This window comes from Hylobates moloch, unplaced genomic scaffold (assembly GCF_009828535.3).
Source record: "Hylobates moloch isolate HMO894 unplaced genomic scaffold, HMol_V3 SCAFFOLD_10, whole genome shotgun sequence".
In the NCBI taxonomy this organism is placed as follows: domain Eukaryota; kingdom Metazoa; phylum Chordata; class Mammalia; order Primates; family Hylobatidae; genus Hylobates; species Hylobates moloch.
Window position 1 is genome coordinate 86,421,950 of NW_026652285.1, and position 15,960 is coordinate 86,437,909.

At 51.6% G+C, this 15,960-nt stretch overlaps 1 protein-coding gene across 8 annotated transcripts in view; it reads right to left on the reverse strand.

Annotated features, from left to right (window-relative positions):
* Nucleotides 1–2,764: 2,764 nt before the first annotated feature.
* The window catches only part of AKNA (AT-hook transcription factor), a 63,589-nt gene continuing 50,393 nt past the window's right edge, over nt 2,765–15,960 (reverse strand). For all 8 annotated transcript variants that reach the window (XM_032164954.2, XM_058445182.1, XM_032164955.2 and 5 more), the window contains 7 exons: nt 14,418–14,594; nt 13,359–13,474; nt 12,556–12,702; nt 10,393–10,488; nt 8,686–8,802; nt 8,210–8,402; nt 2,765–3,963 (listed from right to left, as the gene is read on the reverse strand). In XM_032164954.2, the coding sequence (XP_032020845.1) occupies nt 3,711–3,963; nt 8,210–8,402; nt 8,686–8,802; nt 10,393–10,488; nt 12,556–12,702; nt 13,359–13,474; nt 14,418–14,594 (1,099 nt within the window). In that variant the 3' untranslated portion in view covers nt 2,765–3,710. The remainder of the gene's footprint in view (nt 3,964–8,209; nt 8,403–8,685; nt 8,803–10,392; nt 10,489–12,555; nt 12,703–13,358; nt 13,475–14,417; nt 14,595–15,960) is intronic.

Consider the following 15,960-nt stretch of genomic DNA (forward strand, 5'->3'; position numbering starts at 1 on the left):
TGGATGATGACAGGCACTGAGTGTTACGGGAGCCCAGCACTGTAGGAAGATGCTTTCTTCTGCAGGGCGAAAGTCTCGGAAGGCTTCCTGGAAGGGGCATCTGAACCAATCTAGAAAGATGAGGAGCATAATACAACCTGTTGTTCCTGTGTACAATGTGTGATGATCAAATCTGGGTCATTTCCACCACCTCAAACATTTACCATTTCTTTGTGTTGGGAACATTATCACACAGTTTCCCATAAATATGTACATTATGTGCCCATTTAAAGTAATACAAGCAAACAAATGTGAATTGCTGAACTGAGACTACTGTAAGGCCTTTCTCCTAATAGTAAGATTGTAATAAAACTTCAACTAGTCATAAAAAAAAAATCCTTTTCTGTTTCTGCTGCAAGCAAGGAAAAGAGAGGATGCATTTGAGTAACCTTGAGGCAGACCGTAAACAGGAGTGGAGGTGTGATATGGTTTGGCTCTGTGTCCCCACCCGAATCTCACATGGAATTTTCAGCCCCATGTGTTGGAGGTGAGTCCTGGTGGGAGGTGATTGTATCATGGGGGTGGTTTCTAATGGTTTAGCACCATCCTCCGAGTGCTGTTTCTCAGAGGATCTCATTGTTTAAAAGTGTGTGGCACCTCCCCCTTTGCTCTCTCTCTTCTGCTGTCTTGTGAAGAAGGGACTTGCTCCCTCTTTGCCTTCCACCATGATTGTTAAGTTTCCTGAGGCCTCCCAGCCATGCTTCCTCTTAAGCCTGCAGAACTGTGAGTCAATTAAGCCTCTTTTTTTTCATAAACTACCCAGTCTCAGGTAGTTCTTTATAGCAATGTGAGAACAGACTAATACAAGGTGGATGGGGTGGGGAGAGTTCAGGCATGTGGTGCCAATCACAAGGACCTTATTCCAGTATTATCATGGCCATCGGGGGAGGCATGTTGGGCGGACCAGGCTGGAGGCAGGAAGGCCCGAGTGAAGGCTGCTGTGGGCATCCAGGCAAGAAACGGTTGCCTGGGCCAGGGCAGGGCAGGGAAGGGCTGGGGTGATGCAGAGGGCTTGGGGCCCAGGCCAGAAGGGCTGGGTGTCTCCACGGGCGTGTCCTCAGGGTGCTCACCTGGGAGACCCAGAAGAAGAAGACAACACCTAAGGTTGAAGCTGGTCCCTGGAAATCAGCTGACATCTTGCAAATGTGGAGCCCTGAGGTGGAGCCAAGCCCAAGTCACAGCCCACTCAGTGGCACAAGCCACAAAGGGCCGGCCTCACCCCCACCTGGGTGCTTGTGATTGACAGCCTCCTGTTACGTGAGGGAAGCAGCACCCCTCCCGTGGCAGAAAAGTTGGGCCTGAATTGTTTGAGCAATTCCACATGTGCAGCTGCGTACACCATCCAGGGTGATAGGACCATGAGCCCGAGGCCCTGATGTCCTGGAGTCTAGTCCCGTGTCCTCAGGCACCACTCCCCTTTGTACCTCCTGTTCCAACAGCCAAGATCCACGGGGCCAAGACTACAGCATCCTTTGCTCAGCACCCAAACCACTGCTGTGCCCACAGCACAGAGGCTGGGGACACCGAGCTGATATCCTCAGAAGGCAAGCAGACAGGACAGCCTCTGGGGTCCCACAATGTCCTGGAACTGAAGGCTCAGAACCTACACGAAGTTTGTCCATTTCAGTGTTACTTTCAGTGAGACACCATTTTCAACCCTACTCAGGAGGATCTGCTGAAAAATGAAACAGAAATTAGTCATGATGGGCAGGGCAGGGAGAAGCAAGGGAGACAAGAAGTGGGGAACATGGAAGAAAAAGCCACGTGAAGAAGAAACCAGAGGTCAAGAGAAAAAGAATCATGGAGGTAGCGGAAGCAAAAAAACACACATAACAAAGAGTGTGGACTTTGGGTCAGACCTCTGTGAGTTTAAACCCAGGCTCTCTCCCAAACCAGTTTGGGCAGATGGTCCAGTGGAACCCCACTCTCCTCATCAGTAAAAGGTGGGCAGAGTGAGGCTCTTGAGGGCTAGCCCATGGACTATGTGAAGCAGGACATGCCCAGTGCTTAGCACAGGGATCAGGGTCTAGCAGGTGCTCCCTAAATGGCAGCTGCTGTTTGCTATTGAAAGTACTGGAAGGCTGGGCGCCGTGGCTCACGCCTGCAATCCCAGCAATTTGGGAGGCTGAGGGGGGCAGATCGCCTGAGGTTGGGAGTTCGAGATCAGCTTGACTAACATGGAGAAACCCTGTCTCTACTAAAAATACAAAATTAGCCGGACGTGGTGGCACATGCCTGTAATCCCAGCTACTCGGGAGGCTGAGGCAAGAGAATCGCTTGAACCCGGGAGGTGGAGGTTGCGGTGAGCCAAGATTCCACCACTGTACTCTGTACTCCAGCCTGGGCAACCAGAGCGAAACTCCGTCTCAAAAAAAAAAAAAAAGAAAGAAAGAAAAAAAAGAAAAAAAAAGAAAGAAAGGAGCACTGGAAAGAGTCCAGGTGCATGCTCTTGTAGACAGCACTTGCTGTGTGCCTCATTTACATCTCTGGCCTCAGTCAAAAGGGACTTGGCTAGGCAGCCCCACCTCAAAGCCCTCTGCAGTTGAACGATTTATGGTTCTGAGATAGACAAAGGGGGAAAACTGGAGAAACAGAAGCCACCAGAGGGAGGCAGGCAGAGCATTCAACAGGTCCCCTGGGAAAGGGCTTGGCTGGGCATCAAATCTACCACCCCATAAACTTGACTTTGAAGGCAAAAGTTAATGACATACAGCAGAGACACGGATGGCTTTGGGTATTTTTTTTGTCTTCTTTTCTTTTTTTAAGATGAACATTCATTCTTCTTTGCCCTCGTAACGAAAATAGATTTTTAAATGCCTCAAATATACAAACATCATTGATACACACACATTCCAGAAATGCAGAGGTATGCACTGCCACGGGGTGGGGGTGTGGGAGGTGGCCTGGCCTCATGGCCACAGACCGTGCCCTAGCCCGGGCCTGGCAGGTAGCTGGCCACTGATAAATGCCGCTGGGATCCTAGGAGAAGCTGGGGACCATGCATGAGGTAATGAAGGGGACCGTGGTGGATGGCATCCTGGGCACTTTGTAGCTTATCTCCATCCCAGCAGGTCTGAGGGAAAGGCCTCTGCTGCCATAGAGAAGGTGGACACATGTCCCCCTGGGGCCCTGACATCCTAAAATGCCCCACTGACTGCCAGTCACTAGGAGAAAGGTCTCCGGCTGTGCCCTTCCCAGAGATGCTTGCCCCAGAGTGACTGGTCACAGGTGGGGGACAGGTTTGCTCCAGAAACCGTATGCCTTTCTTTTCTTGTCTGGCCCCCTAAGGAAGACCCAAGATCAGGAAACCTCCCCAGTTTAAAAAAATATCTGTCTATCTGTATATAAAATACCTATTATTAGCTGGAGTTGGGCACATGCAGGACCAGGAAAGACTGCTCGAGGTTCTGCCTGGACCGAAGGAGGCCTCGCTCACGGCACCTCTGTGAGGGGACCGGTGCTCCTGGGAAGTCACTTCTCTTGGTAACCGAGCTGACACCCCCTCCACTTGGAAAGCACAGGGACTGAGCAGGCGGGGCCTGTGCTGCAGGGAGACCCTCCTGGTGAGGAACTATGCGGGCCTTCTGGGCCTCAGCAGCTCCAGCCCACTCCTGGCCTGGCAGGCCACCTGCCCACCCACCCACTCATCTGTCTCTGGGCCCCCAGTGAAGTCAGAAGAGGCAGGAGCCCCGCAGGCTGTGAGCCTGGCGCAGGTCAGCCGACAGCGAGCTTCTCATCTGCCTGGTGGTGGAGCGGACGCTCTCGGCAGCCTGCACGGCCCGGCTCAGGGCCTTGTTGAGCTCCTCTAGGTCGCCCAGGTCGGGCTGGATGGAGTGCCGGTGTCTCCGGGCTGGTGGGGGAGAGGCTGTGGGTGGCCACTCGGTGGCTGGTTGGGCTGAGGTAGGTCCTGCGGGCGCATAGTACCTGAGGAGAGAAGTGAGTGGGCTCGTTACACATGGGGAGGGCTGGGGACAAGCCGAGGAGCACCGTGTGTGGGGTCAACCCCCTTCTAAATCCCAGCTGGGCCACTGGCTCCTACTCTCTGGGTCTCAGTTTCTTTACCTCTAAAATGGGAATAATAGGCACACATCCAGGGATTTCTTAGAAAGATGAAGGACGATAACAACCTGAGTGCCTGACCCAGAACAGGTGTTCAAGGACAGGAAGTTCAATCTACCTGTTTATCTGATTTACTGCCCATCTAGTACACGCCAGCCAGTGTGCCAGGCTCTGGGGTTACAGTGGGACAAGAAAACATGGACTCCGGCAACCTTCTTGGAGCCGGATCTTGGGAAGGCCAGGATCACCCTAGGCTTGATAGTAAAACCCCCTCATTGAAGAATATCTGCGGGTTTCATTTGCCAAGCAAGGGGTGCTGGAGAAAGGCAATAATTAATAATAATAATAATAATAATAATAATAATAATAATAATAATAGGGATTCTGCAGGAGTGGGAGGGTCTGGCCCCATGTCCTGGGAAGTGGGTAGAAGGGCATCCTTCCTAGCCCAGTCCTACAGGAAGGTGAGGTGTTGTTTTAAAGTGCTGCGGGAATGGGCTGACAAGCCCATTGAGAGGAAGCACGGATTTCCCTAAGAGGTGACAATGGCATCCGTCAGGGCCACTAAGTTTAGGGTTCAAGGAAACCAGCAATGGGCAAGAGGGGGTGTGGCCTCAGCACTGTTGAATAAAGGGTGTGTGTGGTGGAGGAGGGAGATAAAGAAGCATGGACCTAAATCAGGAATAAGTTTAGGCGGACGCAGCAGAGTCATTCATTGGCATCTTGCTTGGCACGCTGTAAACTCTGGCTTCATTCCTGAGCCCCCGCTCTCTAACTTGCATTATTATACAGTGTATAGAAACAGATGATCCAAACAGACATTTCTCCAAAGGAGATATTCAAATGGACAATACGTACATGTAAAGATGCACATCCTTAGCCATCAGGAAATGCAAAGTGAAACCACTGCACACCCCCTAACATCAAAAAGGACAGATAGCACCAAGTGTCGACAAGGATGTGGAGAAACTGGAACCCTCAGCACTGCTGGTGGGAATGTAAACGGTGGAACCACTGTGGAAAACAGTCTGACAGCTCCTCCAACAGTTAAGCCCAGTGCCTAGCCCAGGGCTGGCATCCCCCTCTTTGGTACCCATGTACCAGCTGGTGCCTTCATCTTTATTTTACAGATGAGCAAAGCGGAGCTCAGAGAAGCTAAGTGATTCAGGAGGCAGTAGAACGCGCCGGCCTTAGCAGCTCAGGCCCTGGAGCCCTGCCCCAAATCCCAGTCATTCTGCTGGGCTAGCCATGGGACTCTGGACAAGCTAAGTCACTTTGCAAGGCCTCTGTTTTCCCACCTAAAACGACCACAGTTAGCAACCTCTCAGCTTAGAGCTGATGGAAAATTCAGGTAAAAAGCTGGCACTGCCTGGCTCCGGTAAGTGCTCCATAAACGTGAGCTCCTAAGACCCAGGGTCAGACAGCTGGAAGGAGCAGCCATGGGTTCACACCTGGGCCCATCTCTCCCCACATATCTAACGTATGCGAATTGGCAAGCAGCAGATGCTGATGAAATAATCTGAACTGTATGAACGGGCTTCTTGGATCCCATAGACAGCAGCCTGCACTCCCTCCTCTAGGGACTGTCTGGTGTAACTAACTACAGAGGCTCCTCAAATTACGATGGGGTTATGCCCCTATAAACCCGCTGTAAAGTTGAAAAATCATAAATCGAACCATTGTAAAAGTAGGGACTGTCTGGGCTGGGTTTTCATACACCCCCACCTTCTGTTAATTTGATGACCAACTTGGCCTGAAAGTTACCCAAAACTCTCCCTAGGGCCAACACTGAAAAAGTCCCTCTGGGCTGGAAAGTCTCGGCTGCAGGAGCTATGGGGCGGCTGCCCAGCAGGGGGCAGCACAGGCCCACTCTGCTTTCCAAACTACACTGGTCTCAACCACTGGGCCCACTCAGTCCTGCTGACCAGCAGCGGGAGAAACTTCAGGGTGTCACCAGAGCAAATTCTAGCGGCATTAGAAGCACCATCATTATTGGCCAACTTCTATGTACTATGGGCTTTCCATGCATTAATTCATTCAATCCTCACCACAACCCATTTCGCAGAGAAGGAAACTGAGGCATAGGTATAACCCGCCCATCCTGACTTGGAAACAGCAACCTGGTGAGTTCTGCCCACAGGCCTGAGCCTGGAAGAATGTGAAATGGGGCCTCAGGAGAAGTAAAGACTCCATGGCTACTGTGGGGTCACCAAATTCTGGGCAAAACCTTTCCCGACCAATGAGTTGGAACACTGGCAGGCGCTTTCCCCCGTGTCTGCTGGAGGTCTGAGCATGCAGCATTGGTTCTCATCTCTGCTGGAGCGGAAGAGTCCTTAACGACTTGCTCAGACTCAGCTGAGAGGGCAGCAAGAAAGCAAATTTACAGACCGGGCATGGTGGCTCACACCTTGTAATGCCAGTGCTTTGGGAGGCCAAGGCGGGCAGATCACCTGAGGCCAGGAGGTCAACACCAGCCTGGCCAACATGGCAAAACCCGTCTCTACCAAAAATACCAAAAAAATTAGCAGGGTGTGGTGGCGCACTCCTGTATTCCCAGCTACTTGAGAGGAGGAGGCATGGGAATAGCTTGAATCTCGGAGATGGGGGTTGCAGTGAGCCGAGATGGTGCCACTGCACTCCAGCCTGGGTGACAAAGCCAGATCCTGTCTCAGAAAATACATATACATAAAAAATTTTTAAAAGCACATTTATAGGCCTGGTCCCTGAATAGAGGACCAGCGCTGGATGGCGCCTTGGGCCTCTGCTCCACCAAGCACCAGCCCTCACAGTGACTCAGGCCCTCACTGCCCACACACCCAGGCTTCTGGCAACACAGCCACTGAAGACATCCAGTCCCAATCGACTCATTTCACAGCAGGGGAAGGGGCAGAGAAGTAGCTGCCGACAGCTGAGACAAGAAGACAGGTTTCCTACTTCTGGGGACTGGGCTTTTGTCCCTGCACAATCCTATCATGTTGAACCCACTTTTGCTCCTTTTTCTCCCTACTAGTGACAACACTGAGCAACAGCAACATTCTCTGTGATGGCGAAGCTACTGTTTGCTCAGCAATGAGCACGTGCCCACACGGCACCACAAACTCCACACACTTCTCATTTGGTTCCTGCCATGTGCCACACTTAATCCTCACGCACAGGATTAAGTACATGGTTGAGACTCTTCTCCCATTTAACAGACAGGGAGGTTGAGGCTCTGAGAGGAAGTTAGTTTGCCAAGGCCACGGTGCTACTAGGGGGCAGATGGGACTCTACCGTAGCTCTGGCCAACTCCAAACCCAAGCCACTTCTGTCTCGGCTGCCCTGCCTCTCCTGGCTTGACTGATGTTACATCCAGAATCTGTGCAAAAAGTCCTACAATATACCTGACCAGGACTCCTCAAAGATGTCCAGGTCATCAAAAACAAGGAAGGCCTGAAGAACTGTCACAGCCGAGGGGAGCCTAAGGAGGCATGACAATCGCACACCACAAGGGATCGTGGATGGGATCCTGGAATAGAGACAGGACTTTGGAGGAAAACGGCCTGAAGAAACTAAGAACTTCAGTTACCAATAATGTATGGATATTGCTTCACTAATGTGGCCAATGTGCCAGATTAATATAAGATATTAATAATAGGGGAAACTGTGTGTGCAGGAGTGAGGAGGATTGTGGGAATCTCTCTGGAATCTATCTGCTCAATTTCCCTATAAATCTAAAACTGTCCTAAAAAAATAAAGTCTATTAAAAAAAAAAACCCCAGTGCTCATCACTTACTTGCTGAGAAAATCCATAAGGAAAATGGAAGATGGTTAGGATTCTCAGTCTCCACAAAGTGTAAGCTCCCAGAGGGCAGGGCCCTCTTGCTAGTCCCCTTCACTGCTGGGTCCCAGGGCCGAGCACTCTCCTTGGTACATGGGTTTGTTGAGTGACTATATGAGTGTCGGCTTTGTTGAGTGACTATATGAGTGTTGGGCACCTACCGCATGTTACCCACGCAGGGATAAAACGCAGGAGTAGTACACTGCATCTCAGCTGCCCCACACCGGTATGAATGCTAACATATTCAGTGATCTATACAAAGAGGCTGGGAAGGTCAGAATGAAAGGCTCTTACACAGCGGCAGGTGGATAAGGCATGATGGGAACCGAGGAGAAGTAGGCAAAGGCCGGAGGGGCTGGTGCTGGGGGCGCTGTCGCCAGATACCATAGTCCGGGCGGCGGGCGTGTCGACGACCCCGCCTGCTTGCTCCTCTGCTTGGGGCTGGGAGTTGAAGGTGCTTTTCTCCTCGTGGTGGCCTTCTCTGCCCCTATCAGGGAGGGAACAGCACAGACAGACAGAGTCTGACCACTTGGCAGATCCAGCCAAAGATGGAGGGTCCACCCAGCCCTTCCCCTGTGAGAGCTGGACAGGCCCTACCCTGTGAGACTCCACGCTGGGGAGGTCTCTCTTTGGGGAACAAATCCTCTGCCCCAGTCGCTCTGTCCCAGACTGGAAGAACAGCTGCCCCAGTTAAACTCACCCAGGTCTAATAACCCTGGTCAAGGAGAGCTGAGGGTCTGGCTAAGAGAAGAAACAGTGTTTGTCCCTACCAGAGGTGGCTGAGCCTGGACCATCTGCCTCTGGGGGAGACCCAACTCGACCACACAGGGGACACTGAAGGGTATCAGCGGGAGGCGGTCCCAGTGGGTCCCCTGTGACAGCACCACCTAGAAGATGAGGAAGAGATGTCAGGGGAGGATTACATCTAAATCATCGGATCAGGAGCCCTCACGCAGGCCTTCTGCAGCACTGAGCTCTCCTCGGGACCCACTGCGGAGGGGACAAGCTGCCTCCATCTGGGTGATGACACTGACAACAACCATGACAGTGAGAGCAAGCATTTAACGAGCCAGGTCCTCTGCTAAGGGCCTTCCCGCATTGTTTTATCAAATCCAACAAGCCACTGGGCTAGCCACTGTCCTCACTCCCCCACTTTACAGATGGGGAAATTAAGGCTCCAAGACGTCAAGTAATTTACCAAGGTCTCAGAGCTGGGAAGCAGTGGTCCTTGGATCCTAAGCTGGGGCTCTCCCAAATGCAGCCCACCCCCCCCGACCCCCCCACAGTGAGACAGACCCATTCTCCACGTGGGAGTGGCCCAGAACAGTCCCCTGGGGAACTAGGGGGGTCAGTAGAGGCAAAAGGGAGCAGGAGGAGAGTGGGTGCCATTGTTCTCTTCCCACATAAATCCCCAGTGCCACACCTGGGTGAGTTCCAGGGCTGGTCTGTTTCTCTTTCAGGCCTTGGCTCAACCACCACTCCCTCTGGAAAGCCGTCCCACCCACCCAGGCAGAGTCAGGCACCCCCCAGCCCCACTCATGCTCCCCTACCCCAGCTCTGGCCACTCTGCTTTGTTCTGTGTTCCTTGGGGACAGGGCCCAGGGCCCCATAGGGGTAAGTGATGAATGAATGAATGAATGCATGCATGCATGAACGGAGAGGCCTGTCAGGACTCTAACACTAGCACAGGCAGAGCATAGTGGTGAAGAGGTGGGACTTTGGAGTCACAAAGACCTGGGTTCAAATCCTGTTTCCACCACTTGTAAGCTGTGTGCCCTTGGGCAAGTTACTTAATCTCTCTGAGCCTTGGTGTCCTTGCCTATAAAATGGACGTAATAGTACTGCAGTACTTAGTTCATAGAACTGTGAGGATTAATGTATGCAAAACCCTTAACATGACACTCTCTATAGAGAGGGACTTAATAAATAGCAGCTCATTATCATTAGTCATTATCATCACTATTGCTTGAAAAGTCCCAGAGACCATCTCTTCTAATCCTTTCATTACAGATGTGGTGACAGATATAGAGAAGTCAAGGAACTGGCCTAAGGTCACACAGCAAGTCAGTGGCAGAACTGGGACTAGAACCCATTGCCTGGATTATCGGGCCACTGCTCTCTCTGCCACTCCTCCCTGTGGGCTTGGGGGAAAGCATGAGAGGTGAAGGGAGGATGGAGGGGAGAATAAGACATAATCACTGATACCAGGTCCCCTGCTGCCTGGAGACCACCTATCAGGACCCTTCAGGAACTTCTTAAATCAAGGAGGGTGGCTTCAGGCAGCAGCACCTGAAGCAACAGATGTGCTGGCAGGACACCCAGAAAAATCCTCTTCCCTGGTCTGTCCCTATAACCCACTGCTAAGTTCAGGGCAGGCCAGATCTTGTCAGATCTTGCCCTGAGGCCAGATCTTGGCCTGAGGGCAGGAAGCTGCAGCCACAGCTGCCTGGGCCAGTTTTCCAGGTATCATTCCTTACCCGCATCCTGGGTCCTAATGGGCCGGCAGTGGGGACAGGAGACTGTGTCATTGCCTTTTGGGACCGCCTTAGGGGACAGAACACGGTATTCGCGGCCTGGGGAAAGAAACCAGAACTGTCAGTATCAGCCCTGTGGATGAATGTAAAATTGAGGAGGATTCTGGAATAATGATCTCCTCTTCCTCCAAATGGTTTTAATAGTCTCTGTCTCTCTCTCATGTGTGCACACGTTGTGCACACAAGCATCATGTGTAAAATATGTATATATTTCAGTATGACACACATACACACATATACGTCACCAAACATCTTCGTGTCTGTTTATTGTAAGCTTTTTCCAGACTCCTATTCTGTTTCATCTCAGATCCTAGAACCAGCTGACATCCAGTAGCAACCAACACACCCAGGCTAAGTCAGGATTTGAAAGCAGGCCAGGAAGAAATGATAAGCAAAGCAACAATAAGAAATGAACAAATGATGCTATTCCCCACACCCCGGCTTGCTGGTTTGGATCTGAATGGCTCGGGCACGGGGTCAGTGGTGTTTTCTCCCCATGCTCTGAGTGGCTGTAACATGGGGATAAACACAGTGCCCATTTCACAGGCTTGTTGGGAGAACTGAATGGGGCCGTATCCGTGTCGTGCTCCACCCAGTGCCTGGCAGATGGAAAGCACTTGATGTTATTAGAAAGCTGGACGGACTGTGGTCTCCTCACCCAGCCCCACCACCTCCTGCCTTACCCACCCCTGAGTTTCAAATAAGGCCTTCCGGGTGACACCTGAAGCCACTGTGGAGAGGTCTCATCATCTCATTTCCCTCCTGTGCTGTTCTGGCTTTGTGTATGTGGCACTGAAGATAATTGCTCTTATTTTCCAGATGCGACAGATGAGGAATCTGAGGGTCAGAGAGGCTCAGAGACATTTTCTGTGCGACTGACTTCAGAGTCTTTGGTTTTGACTTCTATACTCTCTTCCTCTCATTGTGTTGGAAGCATTTCTCCAGGTTGAGCTCACTTTTAAGGGTCGAGATCACCTTTAAAGGATGCACAAAACCTCATCCAATGATATCATCTCTTTCCTTTTGCTAGTAAGTCCACAGAGAGATTGTCTGGTGAGCTTGGAGGTGTTCCTGCTACTCTCGTTTCTAACTCCTTGGCCTCTGTCGACTCCCTCATTATGCTCCATGGAGCAGAGTGTGCCTCTGGCCTCTTGCCTTGTCCCAAGAATCTGAGGTCAGCAGCCCTCCCTCTTCTGCAAGGTGTCTGTGAGAGACGATGCCTTTACTATAATTACCTATTGGTTATCATCTTCTCTGCTACAGTCAGATTCATGAAGGTGAGAACCATATCCATATATATATATATATATATATTTATTTATTTATTTATTTATTTTTGAGACGGAGTCTCACTGTCACCCAGGCTGGAGTGCAATGGCGCGATCTCGGCTCACTGCAACCTCTGCCTCCTGGGTTCAAGTGATTCTTGTGCCTCAGCCTCCCAAATAGCTGGGATTACAGGCACCTGCCACCACACCTGGCTAATTTTTTTGTATTTTTAGTAGAAACGGGGTTTTGTCACACTGGCCAGGCTGGTCTTGAACTACTACTGATCTCAGGTGATCCTCCCACCTCGGCCTCCCAAAGTGCTGGGATTAGAGGTGCGAGCCACCACGCCCAACCCATATTTTTGTGTTAATGTTATAAGCACTTGAAATGCTACCATGTGTCATCTCAAGCCTTTACTCTGTGCCAGGTCCTACTTCTGAGACACAGGGGCCCTCTGGAAAGGAGAACCTGAAGGAAGCCAGGCGCAAATGGCACATCCAATTCAGTGTCCACCCTGTATGCTCCGAGCTGGAAAAGTGTAGGTGATCAGAACTTTAGGATCGACCAGCTGAACAGACTTCCCCGAACCAAGCATGGGCCCTGGCAAAAGGGTGGCATCAGAAAGTGTTTGTTGAATGAATAAACGAATGAATGAATGAATGAACAAGTACACCGGGATTCATGGAGGCAATGCTCCCTGCTAGTTTTCATATCACGGAACAGATAGAAAATGATATTTGAATGGCCCACTGGGTATATGGAAAAGGCTTCTCATAACAGAGGAGACCCCCTTGACGCCAGGGGCTGCACCCATCCCGGCCCTCCCTCCTGACCTACCTGTGTATTGGCCTCGGAAGGTGACCCTGTCTGGCCATCCAGCACTGCCCACCCCTCTCTTTCCATCCTGAGCTGCCTGTGGACTGTCCTTGGTGGTCTTGCTCTTCTCAGAGAACAGTGGCGGGGAGGGCAGCTCAGATTCTGAACCTGGGGTGGAAAAAGTGGGGCATCAGAGGGGGCAAGGGGTGGAGGTCACATTTCTCAAGGAGTGGGTATACCATGAGTTTAGGCTCTGGGGTGGATAACTGGGTTTTAATCCCCATCTCCCCCTTAGGAGTAACAGCTGGCATTTCCAGAACCCTGCCCCCTGCCCAGCGCTAGTCTAGATGCTCTGTATGTGCGTGCTGGACACCTTCACAGCAACCCCACGATGTGGACACTGTTATTACTACAGGTGAGCTGTCCCTTTAACTGCTCAGAGCAGGTAAACAATTCGGCCAAGGACAAGTGGAGGGGAGCTCGGTTGATCCCGGCTACTGACTCCAGAGCCCTGGTCCTTTAGCACGTCCCCTGCGCTCACTGGGCTTCAGCGCCTTTATCTGTGAAATGTGGATAATATGACCATCTTGCAGTGGAGGTTAAGCAAGACAGCAGCTACAAAGCCCTTACAGACACCCTACACACAGTAGGTGTGCAGGACATTAGAAGTGCACTGTGCTTCACAGCACTATAATATCCTAAAACAGATGCACAAAAACCCTTCTCCAAGTTTCCTTGAATGCTGTTGCTGTGGTCCCTGACCACTGAGCCAACATGCTCAGACTGTGGCCTCTGGAAATCAGCCTTCGCAGGTGGTCACTTACTCAGGGACAGTCGGGGCACCTCCCGAGGCACTGAGGAAGACCTGGCTCGCTGCCTTCCTGGAGGGATAATCTGTTCTTCACCTCTAGGCTCACCAGGCAATCTCTCTGTGGATTTACTAGCAAAAGGAAAGAGAGATGATGTCATTGGATGAGGTTTTGTGCGGCCTTTAAAGGTGATTTGTGAGAAGCTCAACCTGGAGAAATGCTTCTAAGACGATGGAAGGAAGAGAGTATAGAAGTCAAAGCCAGACTCTGAAGTCAGTTTCACAGAAAATGGCTCTGAGCCTCTCTGACCCTCAGTTTCCTCATCTGTCAAGTGGGGATAATAAGAGCAATTACCTCAGAGGGTTATAAAAAGATTAATGAGAAAATGTTCATAAAACCCTTCATCAAGTGCCCTCCCATAGAAAGACTCAAAAGAAGCCAGCTGATTTTATGTCATTGTCATAAATGAACCAACACCGAATTAGTGGGTGACAGGGTAGGCATCCTGGCAATGTTCTAACTCTTTGGTTGGGTGGTGGGTCCAGGGATATTCATTGTATTATTCTTTTTTATTACTATTATTATTTTTTTTTTGAGACAGTCTCTCTCTGTTGCCCAGGCTGGAGTGCAGTGGCACAATCTCGGCTCACTGCAACCTCCGCCTCCTGGGTTCAAGCAATTCTCCTGCCTCAGCCTCCTGAGTAGCTGGGATTACAGGCACATGCCACCATACCCAGCTAATTTTTGTGTTTTTAGTAGAGACAGGGTTTCAACATGTTGGTCAGGCTGGTTTCGAACTCCTGAACTCGTGATCTGCCCACCTCGGCCTCCCAAAGTGCTGGATTACAGGCGTGAGCCACTGCGCCTGGCCTATTCTTTATTATTAACATAGAGGTTTATATATTCCTTTGTGCATCAAATACTGCACAGTGAACAAATTCAACAGTGAATGAATGAATGAGAGTGGGATGTGGCAGTGCCTGCGTCCATATGTCTGGGGAGAGCCAGAGGCCAGCCAAGACTATCTTCTGTGGCTGCCACCAGGACAGAGGTGGGAGTTCTGAGGTCACCCACCTGCCATAATGGGAACCCCAGGTGGCTGGGGAGTCTGCTGGCCGGCCGCGGGTCCGGGTGGGGCGGTCAAAGGCAGATGCTGGGCGTGTCGGGATGCCCTGGGGTGGCCGGTGCAGGCTGTCCTCCAGCCGCAGACGGAGCCGGGACACCTCTTCTTGCAGCTCACAGATGGCCTGGCTGGGGTTGGAGTGGAGACAGAAACAAAGAACAGAGGCATGAGGAACAGAGCTGCAGCCACCCGAGTATGCCAGGAGGCGGCAGCCTTTGTCCCTTCACAGCAGGCACAGGGTCTATCTCTGCTGTCAAATGATTCTAGAACTTTCCTGTGCAACACTTTTCTTGCTACACAACTTGACACCTTTCTGAGTTCATGTCCCTGTGCATTCAGTGAACAAAACAGAACCTTTCTTTGAAGTTTTCCCTTCCTAACACATGGGGTCTGAGTAGCTGTTCAGAAACACCAGTGACAAATTCTCGAGATGGAGACGAGGATGCAGCATACAGAGGGTACTAGCTACAGTTCTGCCATAAAATACCAACTTCACTCTCTGTCCAGGCCCAGCTCCTCTCCCTGCCACCGTGCAAGCCCATCTCTCCAGACCTGGCAGAAGATGCTTGTCCACCGTCTCCCCACACAGACAGTGAGCCGCCAGCAGACAAGAAGGAAGCGGGCTTCCGGTCTTATAACCCCTGAGGCCCTGCACCTTGTGGGTGCTCAGGAAACAGTACTGCAGTGGATCTGGGCTCTGAGACGAAGCAGAATAAAGCGCTGTGAGTGGAGAATGGACAGGGAGACACCTCAATGCTTCCTAGCACCACCTGAACTGGGAGGGCTAAGAGGAGGCTGGAAGCTGTCTGCAAGACTGTAGTAAATCCTGGTGAAACCCCCAACATGGTCCAACCTCCAGCCGCCAGCACTGAGGGAGTAAATCCTGTCTGCGTTTCTCTCCAATCAGTACCTGCATCTTCAGGGTCTCGTTTTGTGGGCATTGCTGGCACCACAGCAGACAATCCCGCCCAGATACCCCTCCCCACCAGACCCCCTCAACCACGGAGCAGCATTAGAGCCAGGCTCAGCAAAGCCACCGTCCAGGCTGATGCAGGCTCCACATCTACTCCTTGGTCTGGCTTCTGGGTGGGAATTCCCACTGGGGCTGTTCTTGCCTGGTGGCCCCTGGACTCGTGGGTGAGTGTCCCCTGGTGCCACCTCCAGCAGACATGAGCGCTCAGATGAGTGTGGCAGAAGGAGTGGAGGCCTCTTCCTGGCTGTGCCCCACTGCTGAGTGTGTGTGTCTGAGGGCAGCAGGTTCCCTTGGTAATCCCCAGGGAAACGCTTGCTGGTGTTTCTGAGGCAAAGCCACGAGGGCAAGGGTGGGCGGTGGCTACTGGAGAGTGACATCTCCCCGCCCCCAGTTCACTCCTGCAAGGGAGAACTCTGACTCCCAGTCAGAAGGCACTAAAAAAGAGACTTACCAGGCCGGGGGCATGAGTCAGCCACTTGGGTATCTCAGTCTCCCTGATGTAACTCCTTAGTTTCTTACTG